This window comes from Pipistrellus kuhlii, unplaced genomic scaffold, assembly GCF_014108245.1.
Source record: "Pipistrellus kuhlii isolate mPipKuh1 unplaced genomic scaffold, mPipKuh1.p scaffold_m20_p_114, whole genome shotgun sequence".
NCBI lineage: Eukaryota > Metazoa > Chordata > Mammalia > Chiroptera > Vespertilionidae > Pipistrellus > Pipistrellus kuhlii.
The window spans coordinates 243697-271454 of record NW_023425421.1 but is presented as its reverse complement, the minus strand read 5'-3'; the positions used below and the strand labels follow the sequence as shown (position 1 = coordinate 271454).

Here is a 27758-nt window from a genome sequence, read left to right as displayed (position 1 = left end):
GGTGGGGAAAGCGAGAAAAGGGTAGGAAGCGTAAAATGCCACAGTCTCCGGATGGAAAAGGACAAGGAGAGGCCTCAGGCATGGGTTAGCCCAGTGGTCGGCAAACCCATTAGTCCACAGAGCCAGACACCAACAGGACGACGATTGAAATTTCTTTGGAGAGCCACATTTTTTAAACTTAAACTTCTGCTAACGCCACTTCTTCCAAATAGACCCGCCCAGGCCGTGGTATTTTGTGGAAGAGCCACACACAAGGGGCCAAAGAGCCACATGTGGCTCTCGAGCTGCAGTTTGCCAACCACGGGGTCAGGAAATACATTATTCTGATTCCACTTTAAAAAAAAAAACCAACCCACAGACTTTTAGTGTGTGTTTTTAAAATACATTTTTATTGATTTCAGAGAGGAAGGGAGAGGGGGAGAAAGAGGAACATCAATGATGAGAGAGAATCATGGAGCAGCTGCCTCCTGCACGTCTCCCACTGGGGATCCAGCTGGAAACCTGGGCAGGCGCCCTTGACCGGGAATCAAACCATGGCCTCCTGGTTCCTAGGTCAGGGGTCCATCCCTGAGCCTCGCCTGCCAGACTGACTCCGCTTTTTAAACTTTTTAATTCTATGCAACAGGCTGTTGGAGCCGGCGGGCCGTTCTGCACATCTTCCTGCTGGATTTCAGACTTGAGCACAACAGGGAGGAAGGCGGGAGCTGCACTCTGCACGGGGAGGGCCTCGTGCTGGCAGGGAGAGGGGGGAGGAGGGGGAGGAGGAGGAGGGAAGGAGGAAGAGGGGAGGAGGGGGTAAGGAGGAAGAGGGGAGGGGGAAGAGGAGGCGGAGGAGGCGGAAGAGGAAGAGGAGGAGGAGGGGGAGGAGGAGAAAGAGGAGGAGGAGGGGTAGGAAGAGGGAGAGGAGGGGGAAGAGGAGGAGGAGGAGGAGGAGGAAGAGGAGGAGGGGGAGGAGGAGGAAGAGGGGAGGAAGAGGAGGAGGGGGGAGGAAGAGGAGGGGGAGGAGGAGGAGGAGAAGGAGGAAGAGAAGGAGAAGGGGGAAGAAGAGGGGGAGGAGGAGGAGGGGGAGGAGGAGGAGGAGGAGGAAGAGGGGGAGGAAGAGGAGGAAGAGGGAGGAGGAGGGGGAGGAAGAGGGGGAGGAAGGGGAAAAGGAGGAGGAGGGGGAGGAGGAGGAGGGGGAGGAAGAGGGGGAGGGGGAGGAAGAGGGGGAAGAGGAGGAGAAGGAGGAGGAAGAGGGAGAAGGAGGGGGGAGGAAGAGGAGGAGGGGGAGGAAGAGGGGGAGGAGGGGGAAGAGGAGGAGAAGGAGGTGGTGGAAGAAGAAGCCTCGGTTCCGGTTCTGCAGCCAGGACCTGGGTGGCGGGTTGGGGGTTCGGGGGTGGAGCCTGGAGCCCCTGCCCAGCCCCTGGGAGGCTCTCCCTGAGCAGCCAGCAGAGGGCGTGGAGAGGCGGGGTCCTGGCCAGGGCTGGGGGCTGCTGCCCCCCTCTCTCTGCCTGATGACATTTCCTGGGGGATTAACTCCCTGGGGGTCCGCTTAGCCTAGACCAGGATGATCTGAACTGCCGGTTAATTCCGTGGCCTGAGTCCCTTTGCCGAGGGTGAGCAGGCCAGAGGCCAGAGGGGAACGCAGACTGCACACACACACCCCAGAAAAAATCGCAGGCCCCGGACTGGCCGGTGATGGGCAGCCTCCCCGTTGCCCAGGGAACGGGATGGAGGAGGCAGACAGGGAGGAGGGGGAGGCAGGCCTGCGTGCTGGCTCGGAGAGGACAGACCGGTCTGCACAGGAGGAGGGAGAGGAGGCTGGGGAAGAGGCGGGCAGGGGGCAGGGGGCAGGGGGCAGGGGGCAGGGGGGGAGGCGGGGAGGTGGGATTCGGTGGGGTCAAAAGGTGGGGTTCATCGCCCAGATTGTTGGGAGCGGCAACTGGACCCCAGGCCTGTTCCCATTCCCATTCCCAGATTCCTCCTCCTCAGCCCAGTTCTGGAGCTGTCCTTCCCCCGCCCCCACCCCCCCACCCCGGCCTCACCCCCCCCACCCCTCCCCCCCGCCTCAGTCCAGTGCACAGGGCCCCCCCCCCCCAGGGCTTCCCCATCCTCTGGCTGATCCCCGTCTGCAGGTGGGGGCGGCGGGCGCGCCCAGGGCCTCCTCAGCGGGACATCATCTTCACAAACTCTGCGAACAAAGTCCTGGTGAGGCGGCATCCCCTTTCTGAGCCCTTTCTGCGTGTCCTTGGGAAATCTTTTACCCTCCCCAAACCTGCCACCCCATCCTGATTGGGAAATCTTTTACCCTCCCCAAACCTGCCACCCCATCCTGAGGCCGGGAGGCGAGGGGAGGAGCGGGGAGGAGCAGGGAAGCGAGGGAGAAGCCCGGAAGCGCAGGGAGAAGAGGGGGAGGCGCAGAGAGGGGGGGGGGAGGAGCAGGGAGGAGAGGGGAGGCGCGGGGAGGAGCGGGGAGGCACGGGGAGGAGAGGGGAAGAGCAGGGAGGAGGGGGGAGGAGAGGGAAGGAGAGGAGAGGAGCAGGGAGGAGGGGGGAGGAGGGGTGAAGAGAGGGAAGGAGAGGAGAGGAGCAGGGAGGAGAGGGGAGGAGCAGGGAGAAGGGAGGAGGAGGGGGGAGGAGCGGGGAGGAGCGGGGAGGAGGGGGGAGGCGCGGGGAGGAGGGGGGAGGAGGGGGGAGGAGCGGGGAGGAGGGGGAGGAGCGGGGAGGTGAGGGGAGGAGGGCGGAGGAGCGGGGAGGCGCGGGGAGGAGGGGGGAGGAGCAGGGAGGAGCAGGGAGGAGCGGGGAGACGGGAGGAGCGGGGAGGAGGGGGGAGGAGCGGGGAGGAGGGGGGAGGAGTGGGGAGGAGCGGGGAGGATCGGGGAGGAGCGGGGAGGAGGGGGGAGGAGTGGGGATGAGGGGGAGGCGCGGGGAGGAGGGGGGAGGAGCGGGGAGGAGGGGGGAGGAGTGGGGATGAGGGGGAGGCGCGGGGAGGAGGGGGGAGGAGCGGGGAGGAGGGGGAGGAGAGGGGAGGTGAGGGGAGGAGGGCGGAGGAGCGGGGAGGCGCGGGGAGGAGGGGGGAGGAGCAGGGAGGAGGGGGGAGGAGGGGGGTGGAGGGGGAGGAGGAGGAGGAGGGGGAGGAGGAGGGGGAGGAGGAGGAGGGGGAGGAGGAGGAGGAGAGGGGAGGTGAGGGGAGGAGGGGGAAGGAGCAGGGAGGAGCGGGGAGGAGCGGGGAGGCGCGGGGAGGAGCGGGGAGGAGCGGGGAGGCACGGGGAGGCTGCCAGGCTCACCCCTTCAGTGTCTTATATTCCATCCCTTCTGTGTCAGCCCCAGACCTGCCACCTCCGTGCCTGGGCATAAGGCACCACCTCCTCGCAGGGGCACAGGAGGCCCGCTAAGGTGACCAGACGACCCGATTTTTAACAATTTGTCCGGAGTCCCGCGATGTTTTGAAACAGTCCCAATTTTTTTTTATTTTTTTTTTTAAATCGAGACTTTTAAAACGATGCAGGACAAATGGTTAAACATCGGGACTCTCCCGCCAAAAGCGGGACGTCTGGTCCCCTTACTCTCCGGAGACACTAGTCCGTGGCAATGCACACAGGGGCTCCTGCCCACGGCCTGGACCAGATCCCGGTCCCGCCTCCTGGGCAGTGGGCCGAGGGAAAGGGCCTTCCATTCCTGGGCCTCAGGGTCCTGTCTGTGAACTGGGATAATGAAAGTCCCGACCTGGTGGGGCAGGTGAGGGTGTTTGGTGAGAGGATGCCCCTGCCCAGCCCTGGCAGAAGGACATGGCAGCCGGGGCTGCTCCGGACGTGTGTTCCCAGAGGCCTGTGGGGTGTAGGGAGGGGGACCCCGTTGCTCACCTAAAGGAACCGTGGGCTCCGCACAGAGCAAGACGGACACAATGTCTAACACCCCAAATATTATTGCCGTAAGCATTTTATTGAACGTGATGACCATGGGTGCATACTGGTCCTTTAAGACAGAGCTCTCAGGAACTCTTAGCTGAGACACAAAAGCCATTTTACAGGAGAGGTAATCGCCGTCCTCAGGATGAGAAGCCGCCAGCAGTGGCTGCCCTGGGTTCGCTGGTTAAGGGGCCGCTTCCTCTGACTCCCCTGGCTCGTTCCTCAGGAACCCCCCCCCCCCCCATGGTGTGCACAGGTGAGGCGGGAGGGGAGGGCTGGCTCCAGGCGTCGTGCTGGGGCTGGGCCTATTGGGATGAGCAAGACACACACAGCCACTGCCGGCCCCACAGGTCAGTCCAGGCAAACAGGCCGGGTGAGGACGGAGGCCGGCCTAGCCCCAGGGGTGCGAGGTCTGGCACGTCACTGTAACTTCCTGTCCCCCAGGCGGAGGTCCGACCCCGAAAGGTGTGGGCCCAGAGCCAGTGGAGCCGGGCCTGGTGCCAGCACACCCGCTCCGGCCCTGGGCGAGCCCCTCCCCCCCTGTGCTTCCCTGTCCTCTGGGACGGTGGCCCCAGGTTAGGTGGCTGGGAGGTTAAATGAGTTTCTAAGGTTGAAACTGCCACTGCCCAATGCAATAGCCACTAACCACATGGAGCTACTCAGGTGAAATTTAATTAAAAAGAAATAGAGCCCAGCCAGTGTGACTCAGTGGCTGAGCACTGACCCAGGAACCAAGAGATCAGCAGTTCGATTCCTGGTCAGGGCACTTGCCCCCATGTCAGGCTGGATCCCCAGTAGGGGGCTTGCAGAAGGCAGCCTATCGATGTTTCTCTCTCATTCATGATTCTCTCTACCCCTCTCTCTTCCTCTCTCTAAATATCAATAAAAAACATCCTATATAATAAAAGGCTAATATGCAAATTGGCTAAATGACAGGACTGGTTGCTATGTCGTCCACTGACCACCAGGGGCAGATGCTCAACGCAGAAGCTGCCCAGGTGGTCACAGGGGGAGCCGGCGAGCGCAGTGGCAGGCGGCTATCCCCCAAGGGCGCTCAGACTGCCAGAGGGTGCAGGCTGGTCTGAGGGACTGCCCCCTGCCCTCCCCACCCAGTGCACAATTTTCAGCACCAGGCCTTTAGCATTTTAATATATAAGTAAAAATAAATATAAGACTATGTCCTCATTGCACCGGCCACATTTCAAGTGCTGGCCAGTGGCCCGCGGCTGTCACAGTGCACACTGCGGGGGAAGAGGTTCTTGTCGCTGCTGGAAGGCGCTGCTTCAGCAGCCGCTGGCACGCGTGCTCCACACGTGAGCTCTCAGAGCACCCCCAGAGCCCGGCAAGACCTGGACACGGAGCGGGGGTTAATAATTATTTATTTTTTTAGAAACGACTAAATTCCCACGTTAAACCACACCCGCACACACACTGACACCACACCGCGTCTGCTTCTGACGCCGGCGGTGCCGGCCGCCCGTCCGGAGGGCAGGGCCTAGCAGGAAACCTCCAGGTCCGGGTCGGAGTCTTGGTCTGTGTCCTCCTGGAGACTCTGCCTCCGGTACAGCCAGGCCACCTAGGAGACAGGGCCGGCGGCGGTCAGAGCCAGGGCCGCTCCGCCCCTCACGCCCACCGCAGGTCAGCGCCCCCCTCTCCGATCCGCTCTCGGGCCAGGAGCGCCCCCTCCCGGCCTCACCTGGGAGCTGGTGGTGGCCTCCTCCGGCGTCTTGTCTTCACGGACGCGAACAAACCGCGGGAAGCGGAGGGAGATCCCCTTCTCACTGTCCACCTGGGGAGGGTGGTGATGGGACTTCCTGTGGCCCGGCCTTGTCCTCGCTAACCATTCCCCACCGAAGCCTCCTCCCGCCCCTGCGCCTCTGGCCGTGCCCTGACCCGAACCGCGGGCTGAGCAGTGGCTGTGGTGAGGGCTCAGTAAGACAAGGAGCCCGCGGGGCCGCCCTGGCCCGCGGCAGCGCTTAAGGAATGCCAGCTGTGTCCGCTGTGGTTTGGGCGGTTGGCATTATCAGGCCCAGACGCAGAGCAGCGGAGTCGGGTGTGGATTCTGGAACCAGACTGTGGGGTCAGATCCCAGCCCCCCACTCCCGGGGGCCGGGAGCCCCGTGAGGGGCCAGTCCCTCCGCTTCCGGGCTCTGGTCCCCCCCGAGGGCGGGGTGCTCGGCGCCTGAGGATGAACACGTGCACACAGGTGCCTGCTGCCGGCACAGCGCCCGCTGCCCAGGCTGCTCCCACACCAGGTCCCGGGACCCTGGCTTCAGAGTGAGAAGGTTCAAAGAAATGCGGTCCCAAATACAGGCTCCGCCTTTGCACGGAAGCCGCTTCTAACAGAAAAGCGGCTGCTGGAGGGAAAGATTGGGAGAAACTTCACACGGAAACGGGAGACCCCGTTTCTCCCGCAGAGAAAGCGAGCTCAGAGCCCGCGCTGGGCACCGGCATCGCCTCCGCGGCCGGGCCCTCCCCGTGGTGAGGACCGAACCGCCAGCGAGAGAAGGACCTGGACGAGCAGGTGGTGTGGGAATTAATTACAGTGAAGACAGAAATGGAACAGGCCGGGTCATAAGCTTTTCCTTAGAACCGTGTTTTCGAAAATTACTTAAGAGCTGAGAGTGAAACAGCAATTTCACTGTTTTCTTTCCACTCCTGGGGCATTTCTCTTAAAAAAAATAAAATAAAATAGCCCTGACTGGTGTGGCTCAGTGGATAGAGCATCGGCCTGCGGACTGAAGGGTCCCAGGTTTGATTCCGGTCAAGGACATGTACCTTGGTTGCAGGCACATCCCCAGTAGGAGGTGTGCAGGAGGCAGCTGATGGATGTTTCTCTCTCATCAATGTTTCTAGCTCTCTATCCCTCTCCCTTCCTCTCTGTAAAAAACATCAATAAAATATATATATATATATTTAAAAACAAAAGACTTTGACCCAGTTATCTGACACCCAAATAAGATGCAAGCTCGGGGTTTCCCAATGCCCCCCAGGAAGGGCCTCCCCACTCCCGCGTCAGGAATTCCTCCGGAGGCTCCACCCCAGGCGCATCCATCGCTCACTCACCAGGCCGCGGGCCGCTGGGTAGATGGGCGAGAGGGAGAGGTCCGCGCACCTGACCTCCCACACGATGCGGGGCTCCAGCCAGTGGTCCGGGGCCACGGCGCCGTCCGCCCGGACGTAGGAGCGAGGGGCGGGCACCACCAGGGCCTGCAGGGAGCAGAGGAGGGGAAGAGAGGATCTCGGGTCTCAGAATCAAGATGGAGGGTTGTGGGGTTGGGGTGTGAGGTAAATGGGGTAAGATAGAGACACAAACATTCCTTAAAGCACAAAGCCAGGAATGGGGGGGTGGGGAGAAATGGGAGAAGGAATAAATGAAAGACAGAGACCCTGGGAGCTGAGACAGAAATTAAGACTGACAGAGGCAGAGAGAGGGACAGAGACCCCGAGAGGTGGGGACAGAGACCTAGAGAGAGAGAGAGAGCCAAAGAATGGACAGGAACCGAATCACAGATACCAACACAAAGGACAGTCACGCCCAGAACACCTGTGACCATGACCTCAAACACTCAGCCAGCACCCGAAGGATCGACTCAGGGAACCCCACAAGAGCTCCCTGCCCCGAGACGGCCCCCTGCTGCGGCCAAGGCACTGAGCGCGGGGAGCCGCCCGGGGCCCAGCTGGGACTTGCCCCCGAAGCCGGCTGCGCTGCCCCCTGCGTGTGGCACCGGAGCCCGGGCTGCCCACCTGCAGGGTCTGGTGATACTCCTCCAGCTCCTCGTCGCTGAAGCCGGTTCCAAGCTGCGGGAAGGACGGACAGGTCAGCGGCCAGCACTGCCTCCCGGCTCCGCGGGGGCCCCGAATCCGCACAGAGCGCCCCCAGCCCGCTCCGCACTAAGCAGCACCCACAGAAACCACGGGGCGCTGGGCATCTGTCAGCCCCTCGCAGACCAGGGATGGAGGACAAATCTCGGGGCGACGGTCCCTGCTCCTGCTCTGTCTCCCTGAACAGAAGCCTCTCCCTTGGTCCCTGACATCCCTCCTGCCCCATAACTGGGGTCCTGTCCAGTCGGAACACTGCCAAGAGCTTTCCTTCACCCAAACAGTCAACGCTAAACAATACTCTTTGATGCGGGCAAAACGGCAAGATGGACAACTTCACACCACCGGTCTAAAATGTCAACAGAAAGCCCTTTGTACTGAGAGCCTTATGATCTTCTCACTTTTGCCCGGACGGTGTGGCTCAGTGGTTGAGCATCGACCTATGAACCAGGCGGTCACGGTTTGATTCCCGGTCAGCGCACAGGCCCGGGCTGCAGGCTCGATCCCCAGTGGGGGGCGTGCAGGAGGCTGCGGATCAGTGATTCTCTCATCGCTGATATTTCTATCTCTTGCTCTTTCTCCCTTACTCTCTAAATCAATAAAAATATACTGAGCATTTTTTAAATGAAAATGAAAATGTTTCTTGTGACCACCCCGCGCCTGCGCCGGACCCGCCGCACCTTGCAGATGGCCTGCAGCTCCTCGCTGTCCTCGTCGTAGGCGGCCAGCAGGAAGCCCCCGTAGCGGCCGGCCCGCTTCCCCCGGCCCAGGTAGGCGCCGATCACCACGAGGTCCAGGGTGTCGCCCACGCCGTCCAGGTAGTCCTTCTTCAGCTGGGAGGAGGGGGGCAGGAGGTGAGGGGAGAGTCACGGGAGTGGCGGCGTGGGAGACTGGAGAGGAGTTTCCGTAAAGAAGACCGAGCGGGGCCACTGAGGATGGACATGGAGGCCATCGAGGCTGAGAGGAGGGAAAGAGGCGGCGCCCTGGGAGGCGCAGGTGACGGAGGGGCCGGGCGGGCCGGGGAGACCTGGGGGCATGCTGGATCCCCCTTTCCCTCCCTCCCTCCCACAGAGCGCACTGATCTATTCGTCCCGGAAATGCTGATTAGTGCCAACTGTGAGCGGGGCAGCAGCTCGGCCTCCGGACGCATAGAAAGGTTCCTGCCCTCAGAGCTGCTGTCAGTCCGTGTGGGGGACAGACCACCACCAACTCCTAAAGGTGCAGGCCCGGCCAGCTCAACTCCAAACCCTCCCCGCTCCATCCAATCCTTGTTCCCCCTCCTCATGGCCCGCTCCATCCAGCCTCCATCATTCCCACCAAACAGCAGCCTCCCCGTGCTCCTGCTCCTGCCCCAGAGGACTGTGCAGATGACAATTAGATCACGTGCCTTCCTGCTCAGATCCTCTGAGGATGGACCAGTTTCCTCTGACCACAGTCCCCAGGGCGCTGTGTGATCCGGGCCTGCCCCCCACCGACCCCACAGCCAAGGGCCTTGCTCCCGGTACACAGGGAGCTCATTCCGACCCCAGGGCCTTTGCGCTTGCTGCTCGCCCTGCCCAGATGTCTGCGCTGATCTTCACGGGGCCGACCTTGACCCGAATGTGGCCTCTGGAGAGGCTTTTTCCAACTGCCCTCGCTGCCCCTGAGCTGACGTCTTCCTTCACAGCACTCACCGCTCCGGACTCTCTCCCCGCGCCCTGCTGACCGCCTCGCCCACAGGGAAGGCAGGCTCGGGAGAAGAGAAGCCTCATCTGGCTCCTCCCGCTGCGGCTCAGGGCACTGAGCTGGCCATGTCATTAACGAGGACTGGCGGGGGAGACCTGAGGCTGCACGTGAGGCAGGGGGTTCAGGAAAAGGCTCCTGAGCTCAGACAGGGCGAAGGGTAAGACTTGAAGTCAGCGTCCTGGTCGGGAACCATCGCCAGGGCCAGGGCTCAGCGGGAAGGCTGGGGGCAGGCAGTCACCTTGAGCCAGTTGTGCGACCTCTTGGCGATCTCGTAGGTGGCGTTGACATCCAGGGTCTTCACCATCAGCCCCTCGCAGGAGTCTGAGGAGACAGAGGCCGCCCCTGTGAGGCCGGGCTCACGGCGGCCGGAGCAGGCAGGATGCGGGGCGAACCGCCCAGGGCGGGCCGGGATCACGGCGGATCACGGGCCGGCTGCCGACCACGGGGTGGGGGGAGGGGGGCCGGCACCTCACCTTTCACCGACTGCTCCAGGAACTCTGCGATCTGGTCTGTGTCCTTGGTGTCCAGGGAGGTGGCGAAGACAAACTCGCCCTCCGTCTCCACGAAGTTCTCCCGGAGCAGCTGCCGGCGGCGGGAGAGGGGCTCCCGGACCAGGGACTGAGGGGCAGGTGAGAGAGGGAGGGATGCCGTTGTGGAGAGAGAAAAGTCCCCAAAACAGGGAGCACACGTCACAGGCGCGAAGGAAAGCCGGAGAGGGAGAACCAGCCGACACGAGGGCTCCGAGACTCTGAGGACAGGCTGGCTGGCGGCCGGGGGCTGGAGGCCTTTCAGATCCGGGGGCCCCGGGGCAGAAGACAGGGAGCCACGGCCCTGCTGGAGCTTGGACAGTCTCTTGTAACGAAGACTATTTGTTCCTTTTTTTTTTTTTTTTTTTTTTTAATATATTTTATTGATTTTTTTACAGAGGAAGGAAGAGGGAGAGAGAGTTAGAAACATCGATAAGAGAGAATCATCGATCAGCTGCCTCTTGCACATCCCTTACTGGGGATGTGCCCACAACCAAGATACATGCCCTTGACCGGAATCGAACCCAGGACCTTTTGGTCCACAGACCGATGCTCTATCCACTGAGCCAAACCGGTTTCGGCTACTGTTCCTTTTTTAACACCAGTTGAAGCCAAGGCAGAAAGAAGCCTACGATCATTATGCTGACACAGACATGCTCCTGAGAGGGTATTCTCCATGTTGATGCTATGACACAGACATGCTCCTGAGAGGGTATTTTCCATGTTGATGCTATGACAGACATGCTCCTGAGAGGGTATTCTCCATGTTGATGCTATGACACAGACATGCTCCTGTGAGGGTATTCTCCATGTTGATGCTATGACACAGACATGCTTCTGAGAGGGTATTTTCCATGTTGCTATGACACAGACATGCTCCTGAGAGGGCATTTTCCATGTTGATGCATAGCAGCAACCTCCTCCCATGAAGAACCAAATTCTACTCTATCCTCAGCTCTGCGGGTACTCCCATCCTTGTCACAGCTCAACTCTGCCCCTTTAGGACAGAAAGGAGCTGAACGTGCAATTATGTGCTCACCCTGGGAGCCACTGTGCTGGGAACTGTCTAATAAACACACAGGGTGACCATTTTTAACGCTGGAATTTCTGGAGCCACGCAGCTCAGCTGGTTAGAGTGTTGTCCCAATGCACCAAGGTTTTGGGTTCGATTTCCAGTCGGGCATATACAAGACCCAGCCAGTGAATGCACAAGTGGAATAGCAAATCAATGTGGGGCTTTCCCGGCCCACCCTCTCAAATCAATAAAAAAATATTTTTTAAAGTAGGAAAAATAGCTGAAACCGGTTTGGCTCAGTGGATGGAGCATCAGCCTGGGGACTGAAGGGTCTCGGGTTCGATTCCGGGCAAGGGCATGTACCTTGGTTGCAGGCAAATCCCCCAGTAGGGGGTGTGCAAGAGGCAGCTGATCGATGATTCTCTCTCATCGATGTTTCTAACTCTGTATCCCTCTCTCTTCCTCTCTGTGAAAAATAAATAAAATATATTTTAAGAATAAAAATTTTTAAAAAGTAGGGAAAATAGCAGCATAGGTAAACGCAGTCCTCACACTACCACATTGAAATTTACAACATCCCACAACCACATTGAAATTTACAACTAAAATACAGAACGGCCATCACTCAGAACCACCTGGAATCTGGCTGCACAGAAGTCCTACAACTAAGACATTAAAGAAGAAGCACATCAAGACTGGTGGGAGGGGAAGAATCAAGGAGCCGGCTGGTCCCAAGGCCACGCGTGGTGGTTTAAAATTGGGAGGGGTCATCTTGGCTGTGAAGGTTTCCCTCGGGAGCAAGGGGTCCCAGCCCTACACCAGCCCCCAGCCCCTATCTATCTCTCCCTCTCCCTTCCTCGCTAAATAAATAAATAAAAACATATTTTTAAAAATAATAATAAATGATGATGCTTGGTCAGCGTGGCACAGTGGCTGAGCATCCACCTATGAACCAGGAGGTCACAGTTCCATTCATTGATATTTCTACCTCTCTCCCCCTCTCCTTTCCTCTCTGAAATAAAAAATAACGTTTTAGCCGAAACCAGTTTGGCTCAGCGGTAGAGCATCGGTCTGTGGACTGAAGGGTCCCAGGTTCAATTCTGGTCAAGGGCATGTGTCTGGGTTGCGGGCACATCCCCAGTGGGGGGTGTGCAAGAGGCAGCTGGTCAATGTTTCTCTCTCATTGACGTTTCTGGCTCTCTATCTCTCTCCCTAACTCTCTGTAGAAAATCAATAAAATATATTTTAAAAAAATAATAATAATAACGTTTTAATAATAATAAATAACTATGTAATAAAAGTGATGATCTCAAAAGCATTGGCTTAGCACGGGCTGGGTCCTCCGTCTGCGCGGGCAGCCACACCACATGGAGAAGACCCGCCTCACAGTGTGCAGCTGGGCAGGGAGGGCCGCCCAGACCCCCGGAGGGTGCTGGGGACCCACACGACTCCCTGGACCACGGGGCATGGCTGCCCAGGAGTACTCCCCCCTCAGTGACGTGACAGAGCGAGAGGGAAACTCAGGCCGGGCTGGCCCCCAAGCTCCGCCCTCGGCTGCCCCGGAAGTGAAGCCGGACTCACCTCTCCGTTGAGGTAGATGAGGTCGAAGGCGTACAGACACACCTGCACCTGGATCTCCGCGGCATCCACCTCCTGGGTTGGGGCAGAAGAGAGAGGGCGGGCAAAGGTGAGTCGGGCCTGGCTGGTCCCCTGCCATCCTGCCTGAGGCAGACACTGCTGTCACCACCACTCTCCCTGCTCCGCCAACAGGCCACACAGCTGGGCGGGAGGCGATGCGGCCAGCCCCGACAATGAACTGCGATGGCGCTCAGCGGATCCCAACCTCTCCCGTGTCAGGCATCTGTTCTCCCAGCCTCCCTTGCAGCTATGGTGGTGACAGGACACACTGCTGGCCAATGAGAATAAAGAGGTTTGCTGGGGTGCAGGCTGTGGGGCTCCTGGAACAGACCTTCTTTCATCAGAAAACACAGAGATGTAGGAAAATAGCTCATCCTGCCAAAACCGTTTGGCTCAGTGGATAGAGCGTCAGCCTGCGGACTGAAAGGTCCCAGGTTCGATTCTGGTCAAGGGCCTGTGCCTTGGTTACGGCCATATCACCAGTAGGGAGTGTGCAAGAGGCAGCTGATTGATGTTTCTCTCTCTCATGGATGTTTCCAACTCTCTATCCCTCTCTCTTTCTTTCTGTAAAAAATCAATAAAAAACATATACTTTTTAAAAATAGCCCTTCCTGCTTTCTCCTTGCCTGCTGGGATGAGAATGCAATGGCTGGAGTGGTGGCAGCCACACTGCACAGGCTGAGACCTGTGTCCTGACAAACACTCTGACCCTCTGGGGACCGGCGGGCCTGGGAGGAAGAGGAGGGAGGGGGACCGTGGCAGGCAGTGACGTGGCTGAGCCTACCTTGCGTTTGCGGGTGGTGAGCACTTGGAAGGGCTGGATCTGCTTCTTCTCCCGGTCCCACGCCACGGCCTCTGTGTCCAGGATGAAAGACGTGACTGACGGGAGTTTGATCTGAAAGGAGAAGGGGACCCAGGGCTGGTGAGAGGCGAGGACGAGGCCAACAGGCAGACTCAGGGGAACAAATGTCCTTCTCCTGCTGCAGCTCCCAAGGTCCACTGACAACTTGAAACCAAACTCAGAGAGACTCGTGGACACGGACCCAGGTTCCCGGGCTGCACCGAGCTGGCCTGGCCAAGCCTGGCTCTTTGCAGCAGTAACCGCGGCCCCTGCCGGAGGGGAGAGAGGGAAGGGGGTGGCAGACACCCACCTTGGGGATGCGGCTGATGATGTCAGGGTACTTTCCGGTATTGTCTTCCTGATTCCTGCTGAAGATCTTCACCTCCCCGCCTTCCAGAAAATGGATCTGTGACAGAGAGGGAGGGGAGAGGGAGTCAGAGCCCAGTCCCCCAAGGAAGCCCCTCCTTTCTCTCTGACCCCACTTTCCTGGGGGGAGCTCTGAAGGAGGACTGGCTCAGAGACCTGAGCAAATGGTCTCCTTTCAAACAGCATCTCCCACCCTCGTCCTTCTTGTCATCCCAGCCCCGGCCCTCTCCGTCCACACAAGGGCTTTCCTATGTGATTTGTCTGGATGTTGTTATGCTGTGACTACTACCCTGGGTTTTACTGTTAATATATTTACTGTCATACAGCCTGGTTCTAGTGCTCTAGCCAATGAGAATAACCACCCACTACATGGATGCCACTTTATACATATGTTATCGCAAGAAATAGCTGTGCGGGGTGTAACACATATATGTCTTAAAACGTGTATGTATAGTATTTCAAATCACTGTCACTGTTGTAAGCCATTTTGTTTCTTATTTTCCTCTGTGTTTTGAAGACCCATCTGTGACACGGTGCCCCGCCGTCCAGGCGATGAACAGAAAAGCGAGGAGCATCCTTACAGACCCCACAGGACGCCTCCAGCCCCGGGTCACAGGACAGACGCCTGGGTCACTGCGCCTGTGCTCACGCGGCATCTGCCACAATGGACACACCCACCAGCAGGACAGGAGCACAGCGGACACTGCCTGAGCTCCCAAGGCTGTGGGTCAGGAATTCTGACGACTTTACCAAATAAACTCGATTTTCACACCAGCCAGTGAGCGGGTGGTTACTGCACCATCGCACAGAAGCGGGAACTAAGCCCCAAGGGTGCAGGGCAGCCGGGCGGTCGCAGAGGCGGGATCTGAGCCGGGGTCTGGCTGCCCCCATGCCCTGCTCTCTGGCCTGTCCATTCTCTAAAGGATGCATCACCCCGTACCTGTGCCCTCTGCCCGTCGTATTTGTACTCGCAGGTGAAGGCCGCCTCATCGAAGCGCTTCAGGACCTCGCTGACTTTCCGGGTGGGGTGGGCCAACATCGGCTTCAGGGGGACCCCTGGGAGGGGAGGGGAGGGAGAGTTAGGAAAGATGGGCCGAGGGACCACCGACTGTGCGACTGCTACTGCACACAAGCGGTGTGTGTAGGGTCTGGGTCACCCCTCACAGGAATCTGGCTGTCCCCTCTCTCTTTCCGTATCCAGAACGGAGACGTAGGCCATCTGTGATTATGCACATTAGGGTGACAATCTTGGGATGACAGGGTGGCAAGAGAAGAAACCTGGGTCCCTGGGTGATCCCAGAGCACAGCCGAATGCCCGCCCTGGCCGCTGGCTTCCTCTGGACTCGGTGTGAGAGATTCTGTCCGGCCTGACCCACTGCCCTTGGAATCATATCCGACCTACACAGAGCGGAGCTCAGGGGAAGGACCGCGTCCGGGCCCCAGGAACATCACTCCACCCTGGGGAAAGAGGTTCTGCGGTTCTTAGAGAAGTGCCTCCCTGGCCGAGAGGACGGGGAGCCTGCAGGAGGGGCAGCCCAGCTCCCACTCCCGAGCCAGCAGTGCCCCGGGGAGGCTGTGTCAGACGGTCCAGGCCCCGGTGGCTGTACCTGGACTCAGCTGGCAGTGCTCCGGGAGGCCCTCCAGGCCGTGCTCCAGCAGCACGGGGACGATCCGGTCCAGGTCGGGCACCTGGCTGGGGTGGGGGCAGAACAAAGTGGGAGGTGTCCTTCCAGAGCTCAAGTCAGGCAGCCTGGAAGCTCTGCTCTTGGCTGCAAGATACACCTCTGCCTGCTAGTCCTCTGTCCCTGGCCGGCCCCCACCTCTCCCCGAGCCCTCTGTCCCTGGTCAGCCCCCACTCTCCCGAGCCCTCTGTCCCTGGTCAGCCCCCCACCCCTCCCCGAGCCCTCTGTCCCTGGTCAGCCCCCCCCCCTTCTCCCCGAGCCCTCTGTCCCTGGTCAGCCCCCCCCTCCCCGAGCCCTCTGTCCCTGGTCAGCCCCCCCCCTCCCCGAGCCCTCTGTCCCTGGTCAGCCCCCCCCCTCCCCGAGCCCTCTGTCCCTGGTCAGCCCCCCCCCTCCCCAAGCCCTCTGTCCCTGGTCAGCCCCCCCCCCCGAGCCCTCTGTCCCTGGTCAGCCCCCCCCTCCCCGAGCCCTCTGTCCCCGGTCCCTGGTCAGCACCCCCCCCCGCCCCGAGCTCTCTGTCCCTGGTCAGCCCCCCCTCCCCGAGCCCTTTGTCCCTGGTCAGCCCCCCCCTCCCCGAGCCCTTTGTCCCTGGTCAGCCCCCCCCCTCCCCGAGCCCTCTGTCCCCGGTCAGCCCCCCCTCCCCGAGCCCTCTGTCCCTGGTCAGCCCCTGCCCCCCGAGCCCTCTGTCCCTGGTCAGCGCCCCCTCCCCGAGCCCTCTGTCCCTGGTCAGCCCCCCCCCTCCCCGAGCCCTTTGTCCCTGGTCAGCCCCCCCCTCCCCGAGCCCTCTGTCCCTGGTCAGCCCTCTCCTCTCCCCGAGTCCTCGTCACTCTGCCTCTGCTACCTGCCCCCGTCCTCCCTGTGTCACTACAAATCACTCTGCCCCTGTGTCCCTTAGTCTGAGCTGCCTTCAGCCCCCATCTGTCATCTTATCGACACGCTAGAAGCACTCAGGAACGTTAAAGGCAAAACCAAACAGTATCTCTTCCAGGCCAGGCTCCACCTCCCAGAGGGGCTGGTTTTCTGTTCGGGGGGCGGGGGAGAGTGAGAGCATGGCTGTAATCCCCACGTCTTTCTGCCCCACCCGGGGCTCTGCTCACTGCCCTGTGCCCAGCACCGTGGTGCTGGCCCAGAGCAGTGCCCGTGAGCATGTGTGGAACCGCTCCGTGGCCCTCCTGCCACTGACACTCTGGGCTGCCACGGTCTGGCTGTGGAGGCCGTCCCTCGCCACGGCTCTCCCTGGAGCCCTGTCCCGCCGCACACATCTGACCCCGCGCTGGGCGTCAGTCCCCGCGGCTCCCAGGTCTCACCAGAACGTCTGCTTCAGGATCATGCCTTGCTCCTCCAGCCACGTCTTTCTGGCCTCTGCTGTCTTGTCCTTCCCAGCATCCACCACGGCCGGGGGAAATTCTAAGACAAGAGCCAACAGAAGAGGCTCAGCTACCCCAGGGTCCTCAGTGGGTGGGGTGCCGGGGACACTCCTGGGGAAGGCGTCTGGAGTGGCAGCAGGAGACGGAACCACGGGGAGGGGCTTCAGAGAAGGGACGCCCGGGTTAGCTCAAGGGGTGGGCACAGGACCCCGGGGGGGGGGCTCACCTTGGCCTGGAGGCGTGAGGCTCACGGCCTGGGCGAGGGCGGCCAGCACCGACTGCTCTGCCAGCCCCAGGCGCAGCCGTCCACTCAGGGCTCTGGGAGAGAGAGAGACGGTGAGGGGCAGTGGCTTGCCCACTCCTGTCCAATCTGGCCTCTACACCTTCCTCTGCTCCTCCAGTCTCCCCACCCCCACCCTCTGTAGACCCTCTCCTCAAAAACCAAACACCCTTCAGAGCCAGAAGGGGCCCAAACATCACACGGCCCCATGAACAGATGAGGAAACCGAAGCCAGTAACCATCACCACTGGCACTTCCTGGGGGCAGAACTATGCGCCTCACAGGGGTCTTCAGAGAAAGTGGTGAGGCTTGGGAGAGGTCAGCTGCCACCTCGTGGGGAGGGGGAGGCGGGGCAAAGCCAGCGGAGCCGGAGCAGAGCCTGCCCCAGTGGTGCCCAAGAGTGTGATGGGCAAGGACCTGTCACGGCACAGGCCTTGACCTAAGCCAGTGACCTGGACCTCGAGGCTTACCATCCCTGTGCCTCCACCTCCCCTCTGTAAACTGGGTGAGGAAGCCCTGCCTCACAGAGCTGCAGGAGGCACTGATGGGGTGAAGCATGTGGCCAGGGCAGGGGACCCAAGAAATGCTCCAGGATGCCAATGGCGTTTCACGGTCACACCTGGCCCCCACGCTCACTGCCGGGCTCAGGCCACGGCAGACATCACTAATCGATCGTCGCACTCTTCACCCATAAGCCCCTGATTCTTCTCCGGGCAGGACCACCAAGGAGAGGAGCTGGGCCCCGAAGGAGACCTGTGTCCCTGTTCGCACAGGACTGCCTCCTCCCGCAGTGCATGCTGCTCTCATCTTAGGGGCTCCAGGCCCGGGCTGGGGTTCCCACCTGCCTCCACCTCCCGCCTCAGGGCCCACGCTCACCTGGTGATGTAGCGGGCTTCTGCGTGGCGGCAGGCCACAAAGAGGCCCTTAATGATGTCCATCTTCCTGGCTGTGGACTGAGCGGGGGCAGAGCGGTCAGGCCCAGGTGCAGGGAGAGGACCCACCTCCTCCCGGCCACCCAGCTGCCTGGAGAGATCTCCCCCTCGGAGCACCCACCTTCCCACTCCCCAGCCCCGTGCTCAGGAGGAAGGGCTCACTCTCGGCCCCAATGAGTCTAACCAGGCGGGGCACTGGGTCCCCAAGGCGAAGGGCACGGGGTGGGGGTCCCGGGGCGAGGGCCCTGCTCGCTCACCGCGTTGCCGGTGAGGCGGGCGATGTCTCGGAACTTGGCGATGACCGCGGCGGCGGTGAGGGGTGGCGGCGGCAGCATGAGCCTCTGGGTGCTGCGGCTGTTCTCGGCCACCAGCCCCACGTCGCCCGTCTCGGCGATCTCGGCCCGCACCAGCTCCAGCTGCCGACCTGGGGGCAGAGTGCGAGGAGCAGGGTGAGGCCCGCAGCTGCATGTCGACATTCTCCGGCACGTTCTGCAGCTCCGTGTGCTCCTGGCAAAGCCCCCAACCTCCCCACGCCTAGTGCCCACCCACTTCTTGAAATGGCTCATCCAACGTCTGGCCCCTGTGACACGTGGAGCGCGGTCAGCAGCTGGAACCCGCCTACACTAGGGAAGTGGTGGTGTCAGTGGGCACATGGGACTCAAAGCCACGGGGTACGATGAGGTTACCAGGGGGCGAGTGTAGGCAGAAGAGGCCAAAGGACCCTTTGCCTGTCCCCTAGTTAACTGAATACCATCCAACCGTGTCCACAGGCCTTTGCTTTTTATTGTTATTTATTTTTTTATTTTTTTTTACTAATTTTAGAGAGAGGAAGGGAAAGAGGGAGAGAGAGAGAAACATTGATGTGTTGCTCCACTTATATATGCATTCCTTGGTTGATTCTTGTATGTATCCTGACCAGGGATCGAACCGCAACCTCGGCGTATCCGGGATAACACTCTAACCACTGAGCTTCCCGCCCAGGGCCACTCTGACCTTTCTGAAGTCACCAATTTAACGCACAGATGTTAGTGTGTTGCCCAGACTGGGCCCAGGGCGCCCCTCGCTGTAAGAGCCGGGGGCTGGGAGGTGGAGCCTGCGTTATCGCACAGCTGTGACCAGCAGCGCCCACTCCATCGGAGCCGGCTGTCCCTTTCCTCAGAGAACAGAGGTGGGAGCAGGCAGCCGCGAGGCTGGGGTCGCTGTCCAGCAGTGCCACCGGCCGAGCCCGCTGCCCTCTGTGCCATCCTTGGCGCCTTACTGCTCAGGTCCCTCTTTTCTACGCTGAAAAGAAACGCAGAGCTGACGCCCTACAGACACGTCATTTCAATACAACCGTGACTCCAACACGCACAGGAATCGGCCCCTCACACCCTGCCAACCTGTCCCCCCTCCCCGGTCTTCTGCACTCCCTGCCTCTGAGTCCCTCTCCGTCAGCTCAGACCCCCGGCCTCTCCGCCTCCTCCAGGGTCCCCCCTGCCGCATGGCCACCGCAGCCTCACCTGTGGCCTGGGCCAACGCCTTGAAAAGGACACCGTCCCCCACGCCGAGCTCCAGGCCCTGCTGGGGCGGCCCGAGGCAGTTGAGGCTGAGGTAGAGGATGGGGAGGAGGTCTGGAGGCGACAGGGCCACCACGGAGCGCAGCAGGTTGCTCAGGGTCTCCACCATCCGGAGCCTGGGGAAGGGAGGGACTGCCAGGCAAGGGACAGAGCCAGGAGCACCCGCCCCGCCCCGCCCCGCCCGGCGGCCCGATTCCTTACCGAGCAGAAGCCTCCTCGATCTTCTCAAACGTCCGGGCCACAGCCAGGTAAGGGACCCTGGGAAGGGAGAGGAGACAGAGAGGGGCACGTGAGCCCACGCCGGCCTCAACCCGCTGCTCCCTGCGGACGGCCTTGCTACACCCAAAGGCACGCCCACCCCGGCTCCCGCCTGCTCCCGGGGTTCCTCTCCGTCCCCTTCAATGCTGCTGCTGTGTCCCCAAAACACAGGAGGCCCTAGACAGTGTCCTGCGAGGACTGGCCTCCCAGAGCGTGGCGGGGCGGGCGGGGCGGAGCGGGCGGGGCGGAGCCTCACTTCTGGCCCCGCGTCCAGCACGCATCCTGGATGGGGTGGTAGTTGTTCTTGGCCGGGTTGTAGCTGGCCGGGTCCGGGGCGCTGCGGAGGCAAAGGGAGAGGAGAGAAGCTGGATGGCAGGGTGACAGAGAAGCCGCTCCTCCAGCCCAGGTTTCCTGAGCACCTCCCACGGCCAGCACTGTGCGAGGCACAGAGGTAAACGGAAATAGAGTTTGCTAACCTGGAGCTCACCTCCGAATGGGAGAGTCTGGGGGAGAAAACAGATAAACAAATTACTTTAGATATTATAAAGTACTCCCGAAAACAAAATAAAGCCAAGGGGAGGGAGAGAGCGGGTTGATAGATGCTACTTCGGAGGGTGGCTGGGGAAGGCCTGCGCGGACACATCTGAGCAGAACGACGCGAAGGGTGAGCAGAGTGTTTCTTAGGGAAATGAGCACCCAGGCAGGGCGAACGGCAAGTGCAAAGGCCCTGAGGTAGAGTCCCGCTCAGCGTGCCTGAGGACAGAAAAGGGGTCAGCGTGGTTGAGGCGGAGCATGGTTTTTGGCGTCCACTCTGCAAGACCTCTGGGCTGCTCACCAGCCTTCCTGCGCTCACTCTAGTGGACAGAACGAGGGGGAGGTCACCGGGCGCCACGAAGTGCCAGGCACTGTGCCAAGAGCACACAGCTGCTGGCAAGCAGTCCTGCAGGTGCGGCTCTTCTGCATTCCCCAGACCAGAAACGGGCCCAGAGTGGTTACGCGGTCCCCCTCCCCCGAGCCCCCTCACACAGCGAGGAGTAGCAGGGCTCCAGACTGCTCTAAACCACTACATCAGAGCCTCACGCTGACCACGTCGGAGCCAGCACAGCCCAGACTGCAGTCAGACCATCTGGTTCAAACCCCTGCTGGTCACCAACCAGCTGTGTCACCGGGAGAAGTGGCTTCCATCTCCGAACCAGTGTCTCCATCTGTACGATGAAGCCACCAAAATCCTACAGTGACATGTGGTCATAAGGGTTAAGGAGGAAATTAGGTTAAGGATTCTCGTGAGGTGCATTTTGCGGGGATTATTTTAAAAACAACACTGATAATTTAATAAAAAAATAAAAATAAATAAATAAATAAAAACAACACTGATGCTCTGGCCAGTGTTTCTAAATGGTTAGAGCATCTGCCTGCAAACCGAAGGGTTACAGGTTCGATTCCCAGTTAAGGGTAGGTACCTGTGTTGCAGGTTTGATCTCCGTCCCCAGTCTGGGCACATGCAGAAGACAACCAATCAATGACTCTCTCTCATTGATGTTTCTCTTCCCTTCCCCCCCTTTCCATTCTTCCTAAAATGTCAATGGAAAAAAATACCCTCCGGTGAGGATATTTAAAAAAAATAAATAATACACTGACTCCCCAGCCTCAGGCCTATCTCTATTCCAAAACTAGGGGGACCAAAGGGTACATGAGAAGACTCCAGATTTTTTCAGCTCTTGTGCTGATGCTTCTGCAGACGGGATTGTGGGTGGAACAGGGGCAGGGCTGTGCACAGCGAACTGTACAGACTCTGTGTTGAATAAGTGTAGCCGTCCTGGATCTTTTTTTTTTTTTTTTTTTTTTTTTTTCCTGTGAGGCATTTTATTTCGCAAATGTATTACATCCCCAGAAAAAGAATCCCAGGATTTTCCCTCCTGTGTGTTTTCGTCTTGCTTCTTCATGGTCCATGATGCCCGCTGAGGTTGTCAGTACAATGAAACCAAACTGACGGGATGGAAGCAAGTTGTTCTGCCATTTTTCTAGATCTTTGAGTTGCACATCAAATCTGGGGCTGATTACTCCACACTTGTTCAACCTGCCTGTGAGGTTCACAACTATTTTCCCAGCTCTGTGGTCATCAATAATTTCAAATTCGCCAATGTAACCATGCTTCATCATCACGGTCAGAAACCGGACGATGACTTTGGAGCACGGCCTAATGAGGACCTGGCGTTTGCCTCGCTTTTCGGCATTGTTGATGCTCTTCAGAGCATCAGCCAGGACATTCATGCGCACCATTGTGGCGGCACAGACCGATGGCGGAAAGAGCCTGTCCTGGATCTTTCTATTGTTACTCCAGCGAGAGGCAACAGAGCGTGGTGGGTGAGAAATTCTACAGGCAGACTGCCTGCCTCAAATCCCAGCTCAGCCACACTCCCCGTCTGCGAGCTAAGCAAGACACTAAAATCATTTAATAGTAATAACAGTAAAAATAGCAGCAGCTATGAACTTGCTGAGCTTGGCCATACTCAAAGCCTCGTCGAGTGGTCGGCAAACTCATTAATCAACAGAGCCAAATACCAACTGAAATTTCTTTTGAGAGCCACGTTTTTTAAACTTAAACTATATAGGTAGGTACTCTGTTATTAACTTAATCAGGATACTCCTAAGCTGGCCTTTGCTAAAAACTCAAGGGGCCAAAGAGCTGCAGTTTGCCGACCACTGGCCTAGTCTACATGCCTCAAGCCCTCCGGGGGAGACTGGGCTGAAAGACAGTCACTTTCCTGAGGCTTCACACTGGCAAAGGTGGGGCTGGGGTCTCCGCTCTCCACGATGCTGCCCTGACCCCACGCTCACCCCGCTTGCTGTGAAAGGGGACACCAACAGCATCTGCACCCCGTGGCCGTGAGGACCACAGAGGCACATGGCCTAGCGCCTGGGACACCGTTAACAGTGTATGTTAACTTCCTGTCATCAATGCATCCCCACTTCCAAGGTGAGGAACCTGGAGGGCCTGCAGGTCTCTGTCACCTACAGGCAGCCATCAGGCACGGACAGTGATCAGGCTGGGAGTGTGTAAGAAAAAGGGTTGCAGCCGAAATCGGTTTGGTTCAGTGGATAGAGCGTCGGCCTGCGGACTGAAAGGTCCCAGGTTCGATTCCAGTCAAGGGCATGTACCTTGATTGCGGGCACATCCCCAGTAGGGGGCGTGCAGGAGGCAGCTGATGGATATTTCTCTCTCATCGATGTTTCTAGCTTTCTATCCCTCTCTTCCTCTCTCTAAAATCTCAATAAAATATATTTTTTTAAAAAGAAAAAGGGTTGCAGTATCACATGAAATAAAAAACAAGACATAAAACGTTGTCTGTGGTAGAGAACCGTCTTCATTAAATGCACAAACACAGACGCACACCCAGGGGGCACGATGGGGCAGTGGTGAAGGAAGAGCCCAGGCTGAGGAATCAGGGGGCTTGGGGCCCAGGCCTGGCCGTACCCCCGCTCCCCTGTTGGACTTGGGAAAGCCGACCTCTGGGCCCGTGGTTCCGACGCCTGTGAAATGGCTAACATGCCCGCCTCCGCCACATCCGCTGCAGAGACGGGAACCTTCAGCTGGACCTGACACTACACCGAAACGGTGCCACTTCTCACTCAGGTCTCCACTGGGGTGCAAAACTGACATTAAATATCCCCCATACATTTTTATTAGTTTTAGTATAATTAAAGCTGAACATTTTCTGTGATTATCTGTCTCCTTTTTGGAGGCTTATAGTAAAATCGAAGAGTTTTGGGCCCGATTCTTGTCAATCCACTGTCCTCTCTACTCAACAACAGACACTGACTCACCCCTTGGATGCCTCCTTTTTTGGGGTGCCAGGCTCCTCTTCTTTCACTTCCTTTTTGGTTGCCGGTTTCCGGGGAGCTGGGAAGGAAGCCAGAAAATTGTGGGTCCTTCTCCTTCTGATAACCCCCACCCCAAACCCCTCCCCAACAATCGATAGCCAGTGACAAGCCAGGAGATGTATGCATTAGGCTTTCTAACTCAGGAAGGCCGATGGACTTACACCTCTCTCTGGAGAAAGTCCGGCCCGCCTCCTCCCAGCACAGCCAGAGGAGGGCGGCAGGAGAAACTCACCGAAGAAACTGCTGAGCATCTTGGGAGCTCTGGGGGGCGGCTTGGCCTGGTCCTCGTCCTGGGGCTCCGGCTTCACCACCACCATGGGCTCTGCACCGCCTTCTGTCGGCGGCTCAGCTTCTAAAGCGAGAGGGCAGACGATGCTGCTGCAAACTGTTTCCACCCAGAAGCTTTTTACTGGTTAACCCCTAGGTCATTCTGACCCTCTAAATGGAAAACCTAACCAACTCTGCTCGTTTCCTCTTCCCAGAGTAAGCTTTGAGCCTGAGGCTTCTTTGTCAGTACTAACTCATGGGATTCTAGCACTTGGCCCCAAACTGGAGAAAGGATAAGAAGACATCTCAGCCCGATGAGAAAATGTCCCCACTCCTGCTGCTGCAGAAAATCAGGCACCACTCTGCATCCTAAAAACGGCGCCACAGGTGGTTTCTAACTCAGGGGTCTCACGGACACCGGATGGCGGGGCTTGTGAGGGGCAGGCTCACCTCTAAATCCCGCAACTCAGCCTGGTTGTCCAACTTAAAAACTATTGCTCAGCCGAAACCGGTTTGGCTCAGTGGCTAGAGCGTCAGCCTGCAGACTTAAAGGTTCCAGGTTCGATTCCGGTCAAGGGCTTGTACCTTGGTTGCGGGCACATCCCCAGTAGGGGGAGTGCAAGAAGCAACTGATCGATGTTTCTCTCTCATCAATGTTTCTCTCTATCCTCATATTCTCTCTCTTCCTCATTGTAAAAAAATCAATAAAGTATATATATTTTTTAATTTTTGCTCAACTAATTACACTTAGGACCTACGATTCCTGAGATGCATTTTGTTGAAGAATGACTGGCTCTTTTTTTCTCACGTGCATACAGAAAAATACTAACCATAATAAAACCCAGAATCCACATTTAAACAGCACACTTGAGAATCTCCGTCTCATTTAAATGACTTGTCCTTCAAAGGCACCTGACCCCAAACGCAGAGATGGGGCTGCGGGGGAAGAGGATCTGAAACTCACTGCAGGTGTTTTGGGGCTCAGGGGGCGTCAGGGGCAGGCCCCCCTCTTCTGCTTTCTTCTCCTTGGCCTCTTCTGGCTTTGGGGGGTTTTCTGTTGGGGTCGCTGCTTCTGACGACACACAGGAAAGCGAGAAGGCAAAAAATCACTTTGACCCCCGAGGACATTTTAGCTCCCAAGACGTTCTGCCCCTTTATTCTTTCTTGTGCCAATCAAGTGTCTCTGTAAAGTAAGCAAGTCAAACTCTCGGCCCGAAGGTCGCATGTCTCATTTATGTGGCCCGTTAGCCTCTTTGAGTTTGACATGCTTGCTGTGAAGGGGCGGGAGGTGGGGACCTCCAAGGGAAGCTGATCCCATGGTCACCTGTGCAGCTGAGCAAGGCCAGTTTTTTCTTATAAATAATTATTTTAGAACTAGAGGCCCAGTTCGTGTAAGAGTAGGCCGTTCCCCCCCTCCTGCCCCCCCCCCCCCGCCCCTTCTGGCACCGGCTTCCCTCGCAGCCATGGCTTCATTCGGTCCAATTAGCATATTATGCTTTTATTATTATAGATTAGTTACCACAGAATAGGAGTTGCAGGTGATAACTTGTTAGAGATTACAATACAAAATTTTAAACTGATTGAAAAAAGTCCTATCAGGGTGACAATAAAAGTTCTATAAACTAACTTGGGGAAAATTTATCTTAGTAGAAAAAGCCACCCCCGCCCCCACATCCCCAGACACTGATAATTCAGAGTAAAATTCATTACTGACTAAAAACTGCCAACAGGAAATGAAATCTCCCCCGGGGTTAGATGAGCTTAATAAAGACCTTTTATTAAACAAACCGACAGTGGCAAAGGCTGCAGCTGTCTACTCTCAGGCCCCAAATGATCGATCGATCGATCAGATCGTTATCGCTGCAGCTCCCTCATCACCAAGATGCACGAACTCACAGGGACCCGGCAGGATACCTGACACTTTAACGAACACTGGTGACCTGTGCGCCCCTCGGATGAACTATTACGTCAAGGTATTTTAGTTTTCAGTATCGGGTCACGTTCCTTGCAGTTTCTGATGTTACATTTTTGAAAGCTGGTTTTCCCTATTTCTGTGATAAAAACCAAGTGCCGCACAGAAATCAGCATGGGACAGGATACAGGAAATGAGGGTGGCAGTTTGCAACTGGATTCCAGCCTGAGACATGGTGCAGCACCCCGGAGACACCCTATTAGTAAACTACTGTGACTACTTAAGAAGAAAGTAGAGCCGAAACCCGTGTGGCTCAGTGGATAGAGCGTGGGCCTGCGGACTGAGGGGTCCCGGTTTGATTCCGGTCAAGGGCATGTACCCTGGTTGCGGGCACATCCCCAGTAGGGGGTGTGCAAGAAGCAGCTGATCGATGATTCTCTCTCATCGATGTTTCTAACTCTCCCTCTCTCTTCCTCTCTGTGAAAAATCAATAAAATATATATTTTTTAAAAAGAATAAAGTAGAAATGTTAATTTTCCTCTCAACGTATGTGTATCATTTTCCTCAAGTGCCCAAGCTCCTAGAACATAAACAGTGGTTTGGATATCCACTGCTTGATAAACAGAACTGGTCTGGTACTGGCCGAGGGCACCATGAAAAAATGCCTGAGACACTGCGGAATCTGGGAAAATGTGGGAGCCTCTGCTTCCTGGTGAATCTTACAAGGAAAAAGGGGGTCTTTAGAGGAACATATTTCCAAAAAGTAACAATGAAAAGTGAGAAACTGTGTATGGAAACTAAACTGAGACAGCTAAGAGAGCATATTCCAAAATGCTCTCCTAATAAAATCCCATATTGGTGTGTGGGGACTTAGATGCATGGACACGGGCATCCAATCAGTGGGGTCCTAGCACCTTGTCCTCCTGGGAAGGCCACGCCCTTCCAGGTTTCCCTCTGACACACAGTCAGACACACAGTCAGACACACACACACACACACACACACACACACGCACACACACGCCTCTTCCCGGTGCCTCACCTTCTTCCACCTTCTTCCTCTTGGCTTCTTGGCCCTTGTCCGTGCCGTGCTCTTCCAGGACATCCTGAATCTTCCGTTTAGAACACTGCTTTCGAGCTGGGAAGGCAAAGGCTGAGGTGTGGCCGACTCGCTGGCCCATCTGTCCCAGCCCGGGTGAACTCGGCACCACACCTGCCTCCAACCCCTTATGATGGGGCTCCTGGAAAGGCCCTGGGCCTCCCCTTTCTCCTCCTGCCCACAGCTACTGCCCCAGCGTGAGCGTGTCCCTGGAGCTCACGCTGCCTCCTGGCTGCATGACGGTGAGCAGGTTCCTTAATCCCTCTGACCCTCACTCTGCACATCCGCAAAACGGAACAATCCCCCACAGTAGGCAGGGATGGAATGGGCTCAGCCCAACGGCAGCCAGCGCTCTCCGTGCCTGCGTCCCCAGGATCTGGCCATGTCCGTATGTCCTGGACACATTTCCCAGAACCTCAGAGGCCCGAAGCACCAGGAATCAACAGAGCCTGGGCGTTACCTCACCCAATGACTGCCGGGGCTGGTGTGTGAGCACCCAGGCCCTCGCACTTCCAGATCATTCCGCGCACATTTAGGCCAATTCCCAGCGCTTCTCAGACTACGAAGCTCCAGGGAGCCGACCTAAGAGCACATCTTATTGGCGACTCCCCTTCCCTGAATCACTGTCTTCTCTGCACCTCCCACTTCCCCAAGAAATGGTCTGCATTGAATCCTTGTCAGTTTCACAGCCTGTTTCTAGGGGATTC

The 27758-nt window shown here is 58.0% G+C and overlaps 2 protein-coding genes across 11 annotated transcripts in view; both read right to left on the bottom strand.

Annotated features, from left to right (window-relative positions):
- Positions 1-5235: 5235 nt before the first annotated feature.
- LIG1 (DNA ligase 1) overlaps positions 5236-27758 on the bottom strand; it is a 29040-nt gene continuing 6517 nt past the window's right edge. For 5 of the 10 annotated variants that reach the window (XM_045579767.1, XM_036432625.2, XM_036432629.2 and 2 more), the window contains 24 exons: positions 26995-27090; positions 25006-25113; positions 24007-24126; positions 23718-23793; positions 20369-20395; positions 20149-20229; positions 19836-19892; positions 19578-19750; positions 18336-18502; positions 18023-18099; positions 17093-17184; positions 16807-16906; positions 15428-15513; positions 14761-14876; positions 13765-13860; positions 13398-13508; positions 12557-12628; positions 9907-10051; positions 9672-9754; positions 8389-8541; positions 7634-7687; positions 6953-7096; positions 5583-5675; positions 5236-5462 (listed from right to left, as the gene is read on the bottom strand). In XM_045579767.1, coding sequence (XP_045435723.1) covers positions 5382-5462; positions 5583-5675; positions 6953-7096; positions 7634-7687; positions 8389-8541; positions 9672-9754; positions 9907-10051; positions 12557-12628; positions 13398-13508; positions 13765-13860; positions 14761-14876; positions 15428-15513; positions 16807-16906; positions 17093-17184; positions 18023-18099; positions 18336-18502; positions 19578-19750; positions 19836-19892; positions 20149-20229; positions 20369-20395; positions 23718-23793; positions 24007-24126; positions 25006-25113; positions 26995-27090 — 2408 coding nt within the window. In that variant the 3' untranslated portion in view covers positions 5236-5381. The remainder of the gene's footprint in view (positions 5463-5582; positions 5676-6952; positions 7097-7633; positions 7688-8388; positions 8542-9671; positions 9755-9906; positions 10052-12556; positions 12629-13397; positions 13509-13764; positions 13861-14760; positions 14877-15427; positions 15514-16806; positions 16907-17092; positions 17185-18022; positions 18100-18335; positions 18503-19577; positions 19751-19835; positions 19893-20148; positions 20230-20368; positions 20396-23717; positions 23794-24006; positions 24127-25005; positions 25114-26994; positions 27091-27758) is intronic. The other 5 variants (XM_045579770.1, XM_036432627.2, XM_036432630.2 and 2 more) reach the window with 5 other exon arrangements.
- Positions 21744-22223, bottom strand: LOC118715983 (40S ribosomal protein S15a-like). The gene has a single exon (XM_036432633.2). The coding sequence runs from the start codon at positions 22170-22172 to the stop codon at positions 21756-21758; it is 417 nt and encodes a 138-aa protein (XP_036288526.1). The 5' UTR covers positions 22173-22223; the 3' UTR covers positions 21744-21755.